Source organism: Geotrypetes seraphini, chromosome 7 (genome assembly GCF_902459505.1).
Source record: "Geotrypetes seraphini chromosome 7, aGeoSer1.1, whole genome shotgun sequence".
In the NCBI taxonomy this organism is placed as follows: Eukaryota; Metazoa; Chordata; class Amphibia; order Gymnophiona; family Dermophiidae; genus Geotrypetes; species Geotrypetes seraphini.
Window position 1 is genome coordinate 186,619,686 of NC_047090.1, and position 16,686 is coordinate 186,636,371.

The following is a 16,686-nucleotide window of genomic DNA, read 5'->3' on the forward strand; positions in this document are numbered from 1 at the left end:
CATAGGATGAAGTTAAGAGGTGATAGGCTCCGGAGTAATCTAAGGAAATACTTTTTTTGTGGAAAGGGTGGTAGATGCCGTCATGTTTTTGTGTTTCTATGTTTCTATTGATCTTCTGAAGTGCGTGTAATATTTTTTTTTAAACTATATACTTTGCATAATAAATCTAGGGGAGTGTTTGTTTCAGTAGCATTTGTGCATTTTATAGATTGGACTTTAGACTGACTTTGTGTTTTCATGTCCATATTCAGACATCCATGAACCATTACAGTCACATCAAGAGGAAATCGTGCCGTCGTAAACACGCATACAGAGCAAAGTTGGCACTCGAGATACACTGACATTTACTTTTATTAAAGTATTATGAAATGAGCATGTATCATCTTCGGGCTGAAATTGTGGGCAAGAATGTGCAGTCTCTCACATGGTTTGAAACCATTTCAAGGATACAGAAAAACAGACTATTTTTAGCCCAGTGTGCAGCGTTGCACTTCCCATTACCAATGTGTCATCTCCAGCTGTGCGAAGATCCCTAGCCCAGCTATTTAGTTATTTATTTAGATTTTTATCCCGTTCTCCCAGTAGTTCAGAACGGCCTACAAGCAAACATTCACAGTAGACATTTGGACAATACAAAGACTATACAGTAGTTTAAGTACAAGGACTATACGGCAATTTAAGTAGAGGTTCAGAAGGGAGGGGGAGTTTGGGGTGGATGAGGGATAGATTGCAGTTGTAATTTCAGTTGAAGAAGAGGGTCTTTACCGCTTTCCGGAAGGTCATCAATGAGTTCTGTAATCTGATTTGCGGGGGGAGGGGGGGGGTTAGAACATAAGAATTGCCGCTGCTGGGTCAGACCAGTGGTCTATCGTGCCCAGCAGTCCGCTCACGCGGCAGCCCCCAGGTCAAAGACCAGTACCTAACTAAGACTGCCCTACCAGCGCATTTCTTGTTCAGCAGGAACCTGTCCAATCCTGTCTTGAATCCCTGGAGGGTGCTCTCCCCTACAAGAGACTCTGGAAGAACGTTCTAGTTTTCCACCACTCTCTGGATGAAGAAGAATTTCCTTACGTTTGTCCGGAATCTATCCCCTGTCAACTTTAGAGAGTGCCCTCTCGTTCTCCCTTCCTTGGAGAGGGTGAACAACCTGTCGTTATCTACTAAGTCCCTTATATATATATATATATATAATCCCTGGAATAAGTCCACACAAAAAATCCAATCCAATAACATTTAACTTTAAAAAAGGAAACTATGATAACCTGAGGAGAATGGTAAAAATGAAACTTAGTGGAGCATCTCAAAGGTCAAAAATTTACATCAGATGTGGATGTTATTCAAAAATACCATCCTGGAAGCCCAGACTAGATATGTTTCATGTTTTAAAAAAGGAGGAAGGAAGATCAAACGGTAGCCAGAGTGGTTAACGAGTGAGGTGAAGGAAGCTATTAGAGCTAAAAGAGAATCCTTCAGAAGGTGGAAGAAGGATCCGACTGAAAATTACTGTAAACAGCACAAGGAATGGCAAGGCACTAATAAGGAAGGCAAAGAAGATTGCACTGGAATCAAAAACACAATAACTTCTTAAGGTATATTAAAAGCAAGAAGTCGGGAAAAGAATTGGTTGGACTGCTAGACGACTGAGGGATAAAAGGGGCTCTCTTGGAAGAGAAGGCCATAGTGGAGATATTCAATAAATTCTTTGCTTTGTTCTTCAATGAGGAAGATGGGGGGGGGGGGGGAGATTCCAGTGCCAGAAATGGTATTCAATTCTGATGAATCAGAGAAACTCAAGCAAATCTCTGTTACACTGGAAGACGTAATAGGTCAATTTGACAAATTGAACAGTATAAAATCACCTGGACCGGATGGTATACATCCCAGAATGCTGATAGAATTGAAAAATGAACTTGCAGCCAAGCTGATCTTCACAAAAAGCAAATTTGACAAGCAGAGCCTGGGACCAACAAGATTTGAATATTGACCAGACAACAAAAGGTAGAAAAAATAATTTTATTCTCTGTTTTGTGATTACAGATTTGAAATGTGTATCCTGCCAGAGCTGGTGTTAGACCACAAACGTGAGCTAGGATTTAACAGAGAGAGGAAAAGTCCTTTTTGTTTTTTTATTTTATTTACACCACAGCGCCAGTGTGGTTAGGAGAAGCCAAAGGGGGTGAAAAAGCTATAAAATAAACCCACCAGGATGTTTGAAACACCCAATTGGGCAGGAAAATTGAATCGAATTGAAAAACCAATTCAATAGGCTGAATCGAATCGAATCAAAATTTTTTTTCCTGAATTGAGCAGCACTACTATAGACCAATGAATCTGACATCTGTGCTGGACAAAATGGCGGAGAGTATTATAAAGGACAAAATGACAGAACATATATTTGAGCATGGATTAATGAGAGAAAGGCAGCATGGATTTAGTCAAGGGACATCTTGCCTCACCAATCTACTGCATTTCTTTGAAGGGGTGAATGAACGCGTGGATAAAGGTGAACCAGTTGATATTGTGTATTTTGAGTTTCAAAAGGCATTTAATAAAGTACCTCATGAAAGACTTCTGAGGAAATTGGAAAGTCATGGGATAGGAGGTAATATAGAACATAGAGTATGACGGCAGAAACGGGCCGACAGCCCATCAAGTCTGCCCACTCAAGAACCCTCCCTCCTCGAGAAACCGTCTTTTAAGCATTCCTTTTATGGATTAAGAATTGGTTGAAAGATAGAAAACTTGGCCCCAGGCTCTGCTTCCCATTTATGCCCAGTCTTTCATTATGCCTGGCCCAGCAGTCCTCCTTTTTAAACTTACTTCTCTACCCAATAATCAGAGTTGGAGTGAGAGGAAAGAGAAGGGGAAGGACGCTCAGGTCATCTCTTCTACAGCCTGTTAGGTGCCGTTGATTCATATTTGAGTCTTAGCAATTTGATGAGCAGCAAGTTTTCGTGGTAGAATACAGAAGTAGATTCTGTACAGTATAAATTCAGTGTTGTCGCATCAAACCCAATCCTCCAACACTGCCCATCTGCTGTTGCCCAGATAGGTGGTACATCGTTAGTTTGACATCTCCACTGCTGCTGTTGGCTCGCAAAAATTGCTTTAGACGTTTCCTCCTATCTAGACTTTAGAAAACAGATATTCAACAAGCTAAGATCTTAACGGTTATTCCTAATCCTTTTCTCCTTTTAAACTGCTCTTATTTCTCAACATAGTCAACTTTCTTCATGCAGGTCCTCCAGAAATCTGATGTTTGCATTAGTACTGTTTATCCTACATTGTACGTATTTGCTTTCGATTCTTGTAAACCGCCTAGAACTCTCAGGTATGGTGGTATACAAAAAATAAAATTATTATTATTAATATATCCTGGTATTGTTTAGCATTACTCATTTTTAATTTGATTTTATGGTGTTTTCATTGTACACCGCCTAGAAGTTTGATTAAGCGGTATAAGAAAGTTTAAATCAACTTGAAACTTGAAGACGGCATATGAAACCTGATAAATAACTAAGGGGTTGGACCTAGAGAATGACCATGGGTAACCCACCAAAACGGTGGCCAAAAAAATTGGTCACCGCAAGTTCGGGGACAAGGCCATTCACCGCCCCGTGGAACGGTGAATGGTAGCACGGGGCGGTGAACAATCTTAAACGTGCGGTGACCGAGCGTTCAAACCAGCAGCCAACTCTCTCCCGCCGGCCGTCCATGTATCTCCCTCCCTCCTTTTCCCTTACCTTTTCTTCTTAAAATGGCGATTTCTATAAGGGTACGAGCTGTATTACAGCCGGAGCCTTGAAGTCGCGTTGCTGTTGCCTGCTGGTAAAAGTCTCCTCTGACGCAACTTCCTGTTTCTGGTTGCATCGGAGGAGACTTCTAGCAGGCAACCCAACGCAACTTCAAGGCTCCGGCTGTAATACAGCTCGTAGCCTTATAGAAATCGCCATTTTAAGAAGAAAAGGTAAGGGAAATGCACGGCTGGCCGGTGGAAGGGAGCTGCTGGACCGCGTGAAGGGTGCTAGGGGTGGGGAGATGGAGAGGAGAAGACGGGAACGGGGCCGGGGCGGTGAAAGAGACAGCAGGGCGGTGACAGGGCGGTGAAGGGGACGGCAGAGACGGGGACGGGGCGGTGAAAGGGACAGCAGGGACGGGGCGGTGCAGAGGATGGTGGTCCAGGGACGGTGACGGGGACAGAATTTTTCCCCGTGTCATTCTCTAGTTGGACCCACATAGCGAAACAGGCCAAGATAGGGCCAAACAAAAAACAATTCCTAGCTGCCCCTTTTACTAAGGTGCACCAGCGTTTTTAGCGCGCGCTACGTGGCTAGAACTAACGCCAGCTCAATGCCAGCTTAGTAAAAGGAGCCCTTAGTTATGTGGAAGTTATGCAACTAACAGACTGCCCCAGCGCTGACCATATAGTACAACTGTGGTCAGAGGACATATTCAGTAGCATAGTGCATTTATCAGGGGACAGCCCGCTAAGTGGGTTTAAGTGACCAGGGTCTCCTTCTCCCTCCCAGCTACTGTTATGGAAGTCCCCCTGTGCACGACATTGTTTTCTTTGACTTACTGTGCTAAACAATTTTTTATTCTCATGGCATTCACTCTTTCTATTTAACCCTCCAAACCTTTTCCTCTGTGTTTTCAGGAGTCTCAGCGTCAAAGAGAGATGCTGGAGGAGAGATACACCAAATACAGAGAAATTGTGGGTTCACTGCATCAACAACTGGAAGACTCCAAGCGCCGCATCGAGGAATACCGAGTAATGCTTCCCTTCTCCCCCCCCCCCTCGTATACACCTATTGAGTGGGTGCTGGGTGCAGGATAGACGGGCTCCAGAGAAGTCCAGGAAGTAGGGAGCCAGTACTGCAATGGGGAATTCTTTAGAACAGAATAATACACTTTTCTATCACTTACGCCATGAATGAGGCAACTTTGAAAAGTGGCCACACATACAAAAAGGGGCTTCGCTTGAGATCTCAGAGGGAGAATATAAGCGCCTGGAAAAAGCACCTGCAGAAATTTGAACTTTTTCCACAAGTTCTTGTTCCTTTCAAAGCAGCACGTAGATTTGACAACCTGTTCTATGTGCACTGCTACCCTCCTCTCACCTAACCATGCTCCCAAGCCCACCTTCATTTGCCTAAGTAAAAACCTCACCTTTACTTTTACTTGGGGAAGTTGTCGAAAAGCCAATGAACTGTATCCAGGTAAATTGCATACATTTCTCAAACTGTTCATAGTTCCCCCAGAAGGGTTTTTGTTGATGGCCTTTATTGGGCCAATACTCAGCTGGAATGGTCAGTGATGTTTTTCAACACCGACTACCATAGATGGATTAAGTCCAGGTAGTAGCCGCTGCTGTATATATGGATTCATTACCACTGTCTGGAAAGCAGAGATAATGAGTCCTCTATCTGGATTGAAAACCCAGATACTTAAGGCATCCTTTTCGCTATCCTAAATTTATTGTGATAATTATCCGGTTAGTAGACTAAATATCACTGCTGACCAGATAACGTCTAACTCCACACAAGCTCTGCCCCATCCCTATTTGGATAGTTTTGAGGTGATATATAAGGATATTTAGCTACATTAAACAGGTTGCATCCCTGAATAACCCTGGCTAGGCCCTACTAAGCTATTTATCAAAATAATGGCAGCTATTATAAGAACATAAGAATTGCCACTACTGGGTCAGACCAGAGGTCCATCGTGCCCAGCAATCCGCTCTTGCGGCGGCCCCCAAGTCAAAGACCACTGCTCTAAATGAGTCCAGCCTCACCTGCGTACGTTCCAGTTTAGCAGGAACTTGTCCAACTTTGTCTTGAATCCCTGGAGGGTGTTTTCCCCTATAACAGACTCTGGAAGAGCGTTCCAGTTTTCTACCACTCTCTGGATGAAGAAGAACTTCCTTACGTTTGTACGGAATCTATCCCCTTTCAACTTCAGAGAGTGCCCTCTCGTTCTCCCTACCTTGGAGAGGGTGAACAATCTGTCTTTATCTGCTAAGTCTATTCCCTTCAGTATTTTGAATGTTTCGATCATGTCCCCTCTCAGTCTCCTCTTTTCAAGGCCCAGTTTCTCTAATCTCTCGCTGTACGGCAACTCATCCAGCCCCTTAACCATTTTAGTCGCTCTTCTCTGGACCCTTTCAAGTAGTACCATGTCCTTCTTCATGTATGGCGACCAGTGCTGGACGCAGTACTCCAGATGAGGATGCACCATGGCCTGATACAGCGGCATGATAATCTTCTCCGATCTGTTTGTGATCCCCTTCTTTATCATTCCTAGCATTCTGTTCGCTCTTTTTGCCGCAGCCGCACATTGCGCGGACGGCTTCATCGACTTGTTGATCAGAACTCCCAAGTCTCTTTCCTGGGAGGTCTCGCCAAGAACCGCCCCAGACATCCTGTATTCGTGCATGAGATTTTTGTTACCGACATGCATCACTTTACACTTATCCACGTTGACCCTCATTTGCCATGTCGATTCCCATTTCTCAAGCTTGATTATGTCACGTTGCAGATCTTCGCAATCCCCCTGCGTCTTCACTACTCTGAATAACTTCATAAGTCATAAAATTAATCTGTTTATAATCCATGAAATTAGAAGTAACTGCATGGGGTCCCTTTATAATAATTATCAAATCTATCAAGCCTCAAAACAACTAAGGCATCATGAGACCCAAAGGGCTACTAACTGCACAAAAAATGGAGTCCCTTCATTTATTATCATAGACTTCTTATTAAACCCATGAAGAAAAAAACTGTGTGGAAAAAACTCCATCAAATATGGAGAAAATCAAATTGTTCCCCAAAATCCAGGTACAGAGCCAAAACACTTGCAGAAAATTCTAATTTCAAATCCTCAAAAATAAACCTAAACAGTTATCATCTAAAGAATGTCATATGTTTTATTGAGGACTGTTTCTTTCACTTCTCGGCAACTCTGATTGGCCAACAATGTTGGCATCCTGTTAAATTCCAGTCGCCATCTTCTGCAGTTCTTTTAAGATCAGTTCCGCCTCCTGAAGCAGCATTTCTGTGGAATAAGTGACGTTTCTTGGAGTTTTGGATTTATCCTGGTGCCTTAAAGGAGGTCTGACTGTCTTTTGGAGATTGGTCTTTTGGAGTTGTGCTCTTCCTACACGCAAACGTGAAACTAAGAAATTGGAAGGAGCGGGGATGAATTTGCTCTCTTCGCCTTTTGACCTAAGTGCCCTTCGCATCTCATTTCTATAGAGAGACACCAGTTTAAATTAGATTTTGGAACTGTTTAGATTTATTTTTTGAGTTTTTGAAATTTGAATTTTCTGCAAGTGTTTTGGCTCTGTGCCTGGGTTTTTGGGAACAGTTTGCTTTTTTTCATATTTGATGGAGTTTTTTCACACTGTTCTTTTTTTTTTCCTGGGTTTAATAAGATGGCTGTGATAATGAAGGGACTCCACTTTTTGTGCAGTTACTGGCTCTTTGAGTCACTTGATGCCTTGGGAGTTTTCAGGCTTGCTAGATTTGATAATTGTTTATGATGAAGGGGCCCCTTGCAGTTACTTCCAATCTCACGGATCAGCAAACATTATTTCTTTGTGTATTTCAGGTTTGCTCTCTTTTCTATTTATTCCAGTTGGCCTTTGTCTGTAAAAAATGATTTTGAAAATTTCAAGCCTTTGACGTCTACAAAGTACCGTATATACTTGAATATAAACTGAGATTTTTGAGCCAAAAAAGGCACAAAAATGGGAGGGGTCTCGGTTTATATTTGAGTCCACTATATAGCTGGAGCTTTAGTCCTTCCTTTTCCAATGGCAGACAATGCTTTCCTGCATTCCCCCTACCCCCGATTACTGGCACTGCTCTCCTGCACACCCACCCTCCCCTGATGACTGGCACAGCTGTCCTGCACACACACACACCCTCCCGATGACCGACCCCCCCCCTCTCTGCACCCCTCAATGACTGACGCTGCTGCACTCCACCCCCCACTCCGATGATCAACACTACTCTCTGCGCACCCCCCCACCCCCGATGACCGGTGCTTCTGCACTCCACCTCCACATTCTCCTTACCACTCTGGCACTAAAGAAGGCTGACATCAATTCTCTTTCCTGGGCTGGTGTGGGGTCTTCAGCATCTGTACAGGAGCACGCAACAGGGGTTCAAAGAAGCTTTGGATAGGTACTTGGAAGACAAAGGGATTGAGGGGTACAGATAAGAGTAGAGGTAGATTATAGGGATGGGATTAGAGGTAAGTTATAAAATTAATCAGGGATCACTGTTCAGGCACTAGGCCTGATGGGCCGCCGCAGGAGCGGACCGCTGAGCAAGATGGACCTCTGGTCTGACTCAGCGGGGGCAACTTCTTATGTTCTTAAGGTCTGTCGTCTCTTGCTCTCTCTGAGATTTCCAGAGAGGGTGGAAGCCAGCAGGCCTTGAGAATGCGCAGATGCTGAAGGACCCACACCGGTCCAATACAGAGAACGATGTCACCTTTTTTGAGCCAGTTTTTCTGCAATCTCTTGTTTCAGCTCTTGAATTTCATCCCACAAGGCAAGAATCTGATATTTCTTAAACTGAACTGCTTTTTCAGAGTACAGGTGACAGGTTTCTCAATAAACTTTCACTTCAGTGGGCGATATACCCCTAGAAATAAGAAAGTTTAGCAGGGATAATAATGTATATCAGATTATCAATAGTAAATTTGGACAAACTGAGCACAATCCAGTGTAAGTGAACTTGGGTGTGCTTGGTTCACCATTTCGGATTAAGAAAAGCGTTCTGCACCTGTCCTAGCTCAATTAATGATTTACAGCGACATAACTATAATGTTTCTCAGCAGTTTAAAGTAGGCATCTTTTTTAAAATGAGACAAAAAGAGAAATTTGAGTTGAATTTAAAGAGTTGATCCAAAGCCACATCAGAACAAAGTCAGCTATGGCTCTGATGATCTTAGCATTTCAACTTATTATGAAACTACTCACACAACGAACTTAATTGGTTCCAGGAGCAAGTTTGTTATGCGAAAAGTTCGTTATGTGAAACGCGTTTTCCCATAACAATACATGTTAAAAAAAATGATTCGTTCTGCAGCATAAAATATGCTAAGATGACATAAAAAAAGATAAATTTGTCAAAATGGTGAAAATGGTGGTCTTGCTGAGGCCAAACTCTTTGACGAGGTCACACTGTTTTACCCCACATTCACTCCTTCTAATTATTTCCCGTTTCATTTAAACAGAAATCACCTTCCTGCTTTTTTTAGAAGCCATGATATATAAAAAATATTGAGTTTATCTTAAAAGGACGACTGTATACAGTAAGAGAGGGCAGTTAAGCGCAGTGACTAACGACTGCCTGCAGTGCCTGCGCGGAAGGATGCAATGCATCGGCAGCTCGGGCGACTTCGTTGTGTGAAACGAAGTTCGTTGTGTGAAACGAAGTTCGTTGTGTGAAACGAAGTTCGTTGTGTGAAGTTCGTTGTGTGAAACGAAGTTCGTTGTGTGAATCAAGACATGAAGTTCGTTGTGTGCAGCGTTCGTTGTGCGAGGCACCACTGTAATTAGTTTCAATTTGACTTGCTTATCCCTAATATGCTACTATATTTTGGAAAGACAGAGCGGCTTGGCCTTAAAATTTTGAACTTAAAATTTTGTAGAATAAATTCACTAAAACATTTAAATGGCAGTAAACCAGGTGTCTCCCTGCATAGAGCTACCTCCTGTAGATTGAAAGGCCTGTGGTTTGGCCTGATCTTGATATTCCTGTAATTGAACCCATGTGATGTCTGAAATTAGCTTAGCAAAGCACAATTAGAAAAGCAGGTCACCGATTCAATAGCAATCTTAAGTGTATAATAGAAAAATCCAGCTGTGATGCTGAATTTCATCTGCCTTTCTGCCTAACCTGCACGTTATTAAGCTAATTTCAGACACTGCATAATAAATGAAGGGGAGAGGAGAAGGGAGAGAGATCATTACTGTACAATCAAACCTTGGTTTGCGAATGTTTTGCAAGACGAGCAAAACATTCTTACAAATCTTGCCCCGCAAACTGAGCATTGACTTGATCTGCGAACCCCCACCCCCGAGAACCGGCAACGCCCCACCCGTCCAAACCCTTACCGCGATTGGGCACCGACACGCAGCACCAACCCACAGGACATGCTGGTGCCGAAGGAGTCTGACGGTGATCTCTGCGGGCCTTGAGCATCTGCGCATGCTCAAGGCCTTCTGGCTCCCGTCCTCTCCGACATTCTCATTAGAATCTCGGAGAGAGTGAGAGCCAGAAGGCCTTGAGCATGCGCAGATGCTCAAGGCCCCACAGAGATCACCGGCAAGCAGCAGGCTTCTTCGGCACCGGCACATCCTGTGGGTTGGTGCTGTGTGCCGGTGCCCAATCGCGGTAAGGGTTTGGGTGGGCAGGGGGCGATGCTGGTTCATGGGGGAGGGCGAAGCCAGTTCTTGGGTGTGGGGTGGAAGCGCACCAGTTGCCTCGGGGGTGGGGGGGTCTTTATGGGATGTGGTGGGGTGGACTGGAAACGCTCCAGTGGCCTCGGTGGGGGGGGGGGGTCTTTTGGGGATGTGGAACGAATCGCCCACGTTTCTACTAACTGCTATGGGGAAAGTTGCTTTGATATACGAGCACTTTGGTTTACGAGCATGCATCTGGAACGAATTATGCTCGCAAACTAAGGTTCCACTGTACTTGGTCTAGATTCAGAGTTTAGTGTACTGTACCCACATCTAAACCCTCGGTTTATATTTGAGTCAAGCTGGAGGGGGGAAGTTGGCTCGGTTTATATTTGGATCAGTATATATTCAAGTATATACGGTAATTTTCTTACTTTAAATCATTTTTTGAGTTGGCCATAATTTTTCAAAAGGCCTGCGATTAATTTTTGCTATGAAAAGTTCCAATAAGGCACCTTGGCAGGATATAAAAATAAGTCCTTTGGAAAAATCAAACTAGCTTCTTTATTTAGTTACAGTTTTTTTGGCTTCGGTGTACCCGTGTAGCATCATCTTTGGCTGGTGACTTGCTGGGAAATGTGCATGAACTTAAAAGATAAACTTGCTCCACAGGCCACATCCAATAGAGGCAGAAAAATGAGCTGTGCAGACCGCAATTTGAAAATCCCAGATGTATGTCAGGGAGGCTTATATAAGCTGAAATTGGAGGGGTGACACCAGTAATCCATTTCTGAAATTGATTATGTGGACATTGCATGCCTAAGAAAATCGATTGTGGGCATCGGACAGTCTTGTGACATCCTGTTAACCACCTTCTCTTAACTAAACAGTGCGTTCTAACTTGGGTTTTCTGCAACTGCTCAGAGTATCCATTTCAGAAATAGGTGAATATTTTTCTCTTCTGTGTCTTTACCCATAACCTCCCTTAAAAGAGGGGAAAAGCTTGAAAGTACAGTGTTTTACAGTAATAACCCTCCAGCTTAAAGATTATAGGTTGAGAAAACATCTTTGCAGAAAAGTAATTGTCATGCATTCCTCAAGCCCTCTCTTTGACTGGTTTCAGGAAATATAACATGAGGAGGAATTCCTCACATTTCAAACACTTTTCACAGAGCAGAGAAAAGCTAAGCCAAAGACAGTTTCTAGGTGGTCTGCAAACCCCCCTATATCACTGCAGTTATAACTGAACAGTCAGATGTCTTGCAACAAAGAGCGGACAGCGTAGCTGGTTTTAAGAAAGGTTTGGACAATTTCCTGGGGAAAAGTCCATAGACTGTTATTGAGAAAGACATGGGGGAAGCCACTGTTTGCCCTGGATCGGTAGCATGGAATGTTGCTACTCTTTGGGGTTCCAGAATCTTTTGTTACTCTTTGGGATTCCGGAATCTTGCTATTCTTTAGGATTCTGAATGGAATGTTGCTACTCCTTGGGGTTCTGGAATCTTTTGTTACTCTTTGGGGTTCCGGAATCTTGCTATTCTTTAGGATTCTGAATGGAATGTTGCTACTCCTTGGGGTTCCGGAATCTTTTGTTACTCTTTGGGGTTCCGGAATCTTGCTATTCTTTAGGATTCTGAATGGAATGTTGCTACTCCTTGGGGTTCTGGAATCTTTTGTTACTCTTTGGGGTTCCGGAATCTTGCTATTCTTTAGGATTCTGAATGGAATGTTGCTACTCCTTGGGGTTCCGGAATCTTTTGTTACTCTTTGGGGTTCCGGAATCTTGCTATTCTTTAGGATTCTGAATGGAATGTTGCTACTCCTTGGGGTTCTGGAATCTTTTGTTACTCTTTGGGGTTCCGGAATCTTGCTATTCTTTAGGATTCTGAATGGAATGTTGCTACTCCTTGGGGTTCTGGAATCTTTTGTTACTCTTTGGGGTTCCGGAATCTTGCTATTCTTTAGGATTCTGAATGGAATGTTGCTACTCCTTGGGGTTCTGGAATCTTTTGTTACTCTTTGGGGTTCCGGAATCTTGCTATTCTTTAGGATTCTGAATGGAATGTTACTACTCCTTGGGGTTCTGGAATCTTTTGTTACTCTTTGGGGTTCCGGAATCTTGCTATTCTTTAGGATTCTGAATGGAATGTTGCTACTCCTTGGGGTTCTGGAATCTTTTGTTACTCTTTGGGGTTCCGGAATCTTGCTATTCTTTAGGATTCTGAATGGAATGTTGCTACTCCTTGGGGTTCTGGAATCTTTTGTTACTCTTTGGGGTTCCGGAATCTTGCTATTCTTTAGGATTCTGAATGGAATGTTGCTACTCCTTGGGGTTCTGGAATCTTTTGTTACTCTTTGGGGTTCCGGAATCTTGCTATTCTTTAGGATTCTGAATGGAATGTTGCTACTCCTTGGGGTTCCGGAATCTTTTGTTACTCTTTGGGGTTCCGGAATCTTGCTATTCTTTAGGATTCTGAATGGAATGTTACTACTCCTTGGGGTTCTGGAATCTTTTGTTACTCTTTGGGGTTCCAGAATCTTGCTATTCTTTAGGATTCTGAATGGAATGTTGCTACTCCTTGGGGTTCTGGAATCTTTTGTTACTCTTTGGGGTTCCGGAATCTTGCTATTCTTTAGGATTCTGAATGGAATGTTACTACTCTTTGGGTTTTGGCCAGGTACTAGTGACCTGGATTGGCCACTGTGAGAAAGGGCTACTGGGCTTGATGGACCATTTGTCTGACCCAGTCAGGCTATACTTATGTTCTTAAATTCCTTTCTCCTATGTACACCTTGTTAAGCAACCAGTCATGTCCTTAATGTTACTGTGAATGTCTTTTTGTAACCCAAATCTAAATAAATAAATAAATAGTTTCTGAATTGCCAGAAAAAATAGTTGTTGGAATTAGGGAAGTTGCCTTCTCAAAGGTTTCTTAAATATAAGCCCACTTGAAACAAGTAAATAGAGTAACAGTTTTCAATAGTAGTAGGGTTTAGGGTCTGGTTTCTATTTTCAAACTATCTAATGTAACAGAAAAAATATCTTCACTGAAACTTAGGTGAATCTTGAGGCAAGACATCTATCTTACGAATAACCACTCTGCCATAAAAAGGATCACCACTAGGAGGTGCCAGAAAGGAATGATCTTAAAGGAGAGCAGGCGAGATACATAGAAACATGATGCAGATAAAGGCCAAATGGCCCATCCTGTCTGCCCCTTCACAGTAATCATTATCTCTTCCTCTCTCTAAGAGATCCCAAATGCCTATTTCAGGCCCTTTTGAAGTCAGACACAGTCTCTGTCTCCACCACCTCTTCCGGGAGACTGTTCCACCCATCTACCACCCTTTCTTTGAAAAAGTATTTCCTCAGATTATTCTGGAGCCTATCACCTCTTAACATCATCTTATGCCCTCTCATTCCAGAGCTCCTTTTCAAATGAAAGAGACTCAACTCATGCGCATTTACATTACGTAGGTATTTAAATGTCTCTATCATATCTCCCCTCTCCTGCCTTTCCTCCAAAGTATACAGATTGAGATTTTTAAGTCTGTCCCCATACACCTTATGATGAAGACCACATACCATTTTAGTAGCCTTCTTCTGGACCGATTCCATCCTTTTTATATCTTTTTGAAGGTGCGGCCTCCAGAATTGTACACAATATTCTAAATGAGGTCTCACCAGAGTCTTATACAAAGGCATCAATACCTCCTTTTTCCTACTAGCCATACCTCTCCCTATGCATCCTAGCATCCTTCTAGCTTTTGCCATCACCTTTTCAACCTGTTTGGCCACCTTAAGATTATCACATATTATCACACCCAAATCCTGCTCTTCTGTCGTACACATAAGACCCCCTAAACTGTACCATTCCTTCGGGTTTTTGCAGCCTAAATGCATGACCTTGCATTTCTTAGCATACAATTTTAGCTGCCAAATTTCAGACCATTCTTCAAGCTTCGTCAAGTCTTTCTTCATGTTATTCATACCATCTGGCGTGTCTACTCTATTGCAGATTTTGGTATCATCTGCAAAGAGGCAATCTTACCCGACAACCCTTCAGCAATATCGCTTATAAAAATGTTAAACAGAACAGGCCCAAAAACAGAACCTTGAGGCACACCACTGGTAACATCCCTTCCTCAGAGTGATCTCCATTGATCACTACCCTCTGTCGCCTTCCACTCAACCAGTTCCTGACCCAGCCCGCCACTTTGGGACCCATCCTGAGGGCACTCAGTTTATTTATTAGACGTCTGTGTGGAAATCTAAATACACCACATCTAGCGGGAGTAAATTTTTAGTGCCAGGTTCCTGTTTGAAGTCCTGGTGCTGACCGTAAAACTTTCTGTTTTACTAAACCACCTGCAGACTCTTCTGTGAGTGAATAATGCCCAGGAAAATATGTGGAGAAAAAGTTGTTCTGAGACAAGTTGTTTTCTGAAGCCAAACATAAGAAATGCCTGCACCGGATCAGACCTGGGGTCCATCCAGTCTGGTGATCCGCACACGCGGAGGCTCAGCCAGGCGGGAATGTATGGCACAACTTCTTAGGCAATGCATTCTTTTTTTTATTAATTCTTTATTCATTTTCAAAAATACATTAAGTGTTAAATATATTCATTCATATTAACAATAAATACATCACTTACAAACAATCATTGATATATTTCATAAATTCTTATCCCTTCCCCTTTCCCATCCCTCCCTCCCATATATTCCATTATCATATAAAACAATGCTTTCTTGAGGATACAACCATTGGAAAGTTCCAGTAGTGCTGACAGTTCTGCATGTGATATTTGGTCTTCTTGGAAAATGTGATTGAGGGCTGATATTCAAAGCAATCTAGCAAGCCGCTGACCAGTTAAATTGCTTGGGCGGGGCTAGCTGTTCATTTTTAGCGGCACATAACTGGCTAAGTGCCGTTGGAACTTGGCGGTTAACATCTAACTCAAAGCCGGCTATGTTGGGGGCATTGTAGGTGTGGAGTCGGCACTTGACCATTCGTAAGGGCTGATATTTCAACCCTTAAACGAGACCACGTTAAAGTCTGTCCTATTTTCATGGGCTACCCCATGGCTGCTTAAGTGCCAAATATTGACTTAAGTAGCTACTGCATGTGTTAACTGGCTTAAAAATCACCAGGTATTCAAAACTGAAGCCTGTACAGGTCCTGGCTTTGAATATTCAAAATGCTCACTGCCAGTGGCTGAATTTTGGACTAGAGAGTTGTGCGGGGACAGAAATCCCACCCATCCCCGCCAGGATCCTCTCCGTCCCCACCCTTCCACATCAGGATCCTCTCTGTCCCCACCAGAATCCTCTCTGTCCCCACCCGTCCCCATCAGGATCCTCTCTGTCCCCACCCGTCCCCATCAGGATCCTCTCTGTCCCCACCCATCCCCGCCAGGATCCTCTCTGTCCCCACCCGTCCCCATCAGATTCCTCTCTGTCCCCACCCGTCCCCATCAGATTCCTCTCCGTCCCCACCCGTCCCCGTCAAATTCCTCTCCGTCCCCACCCATCCCCGCATATAATTACCTCCATCCCCGCCCGTCCCCATAAAAAGCAGCAATTACTTCTGACAGGATCATCAATTCCACAGTTTCTTCTGTGTTTGCGCTGCTGTTTTCCTTGTGGAATCTCTTTAGTGGAACCCTTTTTTTGTTTTCTGTTCAGGTAATTAACTTATAAACCCCCTCTTTTACTAAGGCTGACGTGTCCATTATATTATATGGACGAACCCTGCTTCCAAAGCCTTCCATTCCCCTGGGAGTCCCTTTGGCTAGAGGGGGGTCCCCGTGGGAGTCCCGTGGGCCAGAGAGGGGTCCCCATGGGAGTCCCGTGGGTTAGGGGGGATTCCCGCGGGATTCCTGCGTTCCCATGCAGACCTCTATTTTGGACCCTAGTTTTAAAGACAAGGTAGAGAGGGTGGCATGTGGGCTCCTTGAAAGCTAACGGGGTCCATTGCTGTTTCCTTTTGTGAAGCCCACATAGGGCTCCTTTTACAAAGCTACGATAGCGGTTTTAGCGCGCGCTAGACGCTAATGCCAGCATTGAGCTGGCATTAGTTCTAGCCACGTAGCGCGGGTTCAGCATGCGCTAAAAACGCTATCGCAGCTTTGTAAAAGGAGCCCTTAATCTTGGATCAGAAAATGTAAACAATACCAGATATCTTTAATGCTCAGGTACTGGTTTCCCGGTTGTCAGTGAAATTATTTCCCTTGCAAATAGTGATGTTTGCCAAAATTAGCGAGAATTG

General features: G+C 43.6%; 1 protein-coding gene across 3 annotated transcripts in view; it reads left to right on the forward strand.

Annotated features, from left to right (window-relative positions):
* The window catches only part of CEP128 (centrosomal protein 128), a 532,978-nt gene that overhangs the window by 483,056 nt on the left and 33,236 nt on the right, over positions 1 to 16,686 (forward strand). For all 3 annotated transcript variants that reach the window (XM_033953417.1, XM_033953420.1, XM_033953419.1), the window contains one exon: positions 4,658 to 4,771. In XM_033953417.1, the coding sequence (XP_033809308.1) occupies positions 4,658 to 4,771 (114 nt within the window). The remainder of the gene's footprint in view (positions 1 to 4,657; positions 4,772 to 16,686) is intronic.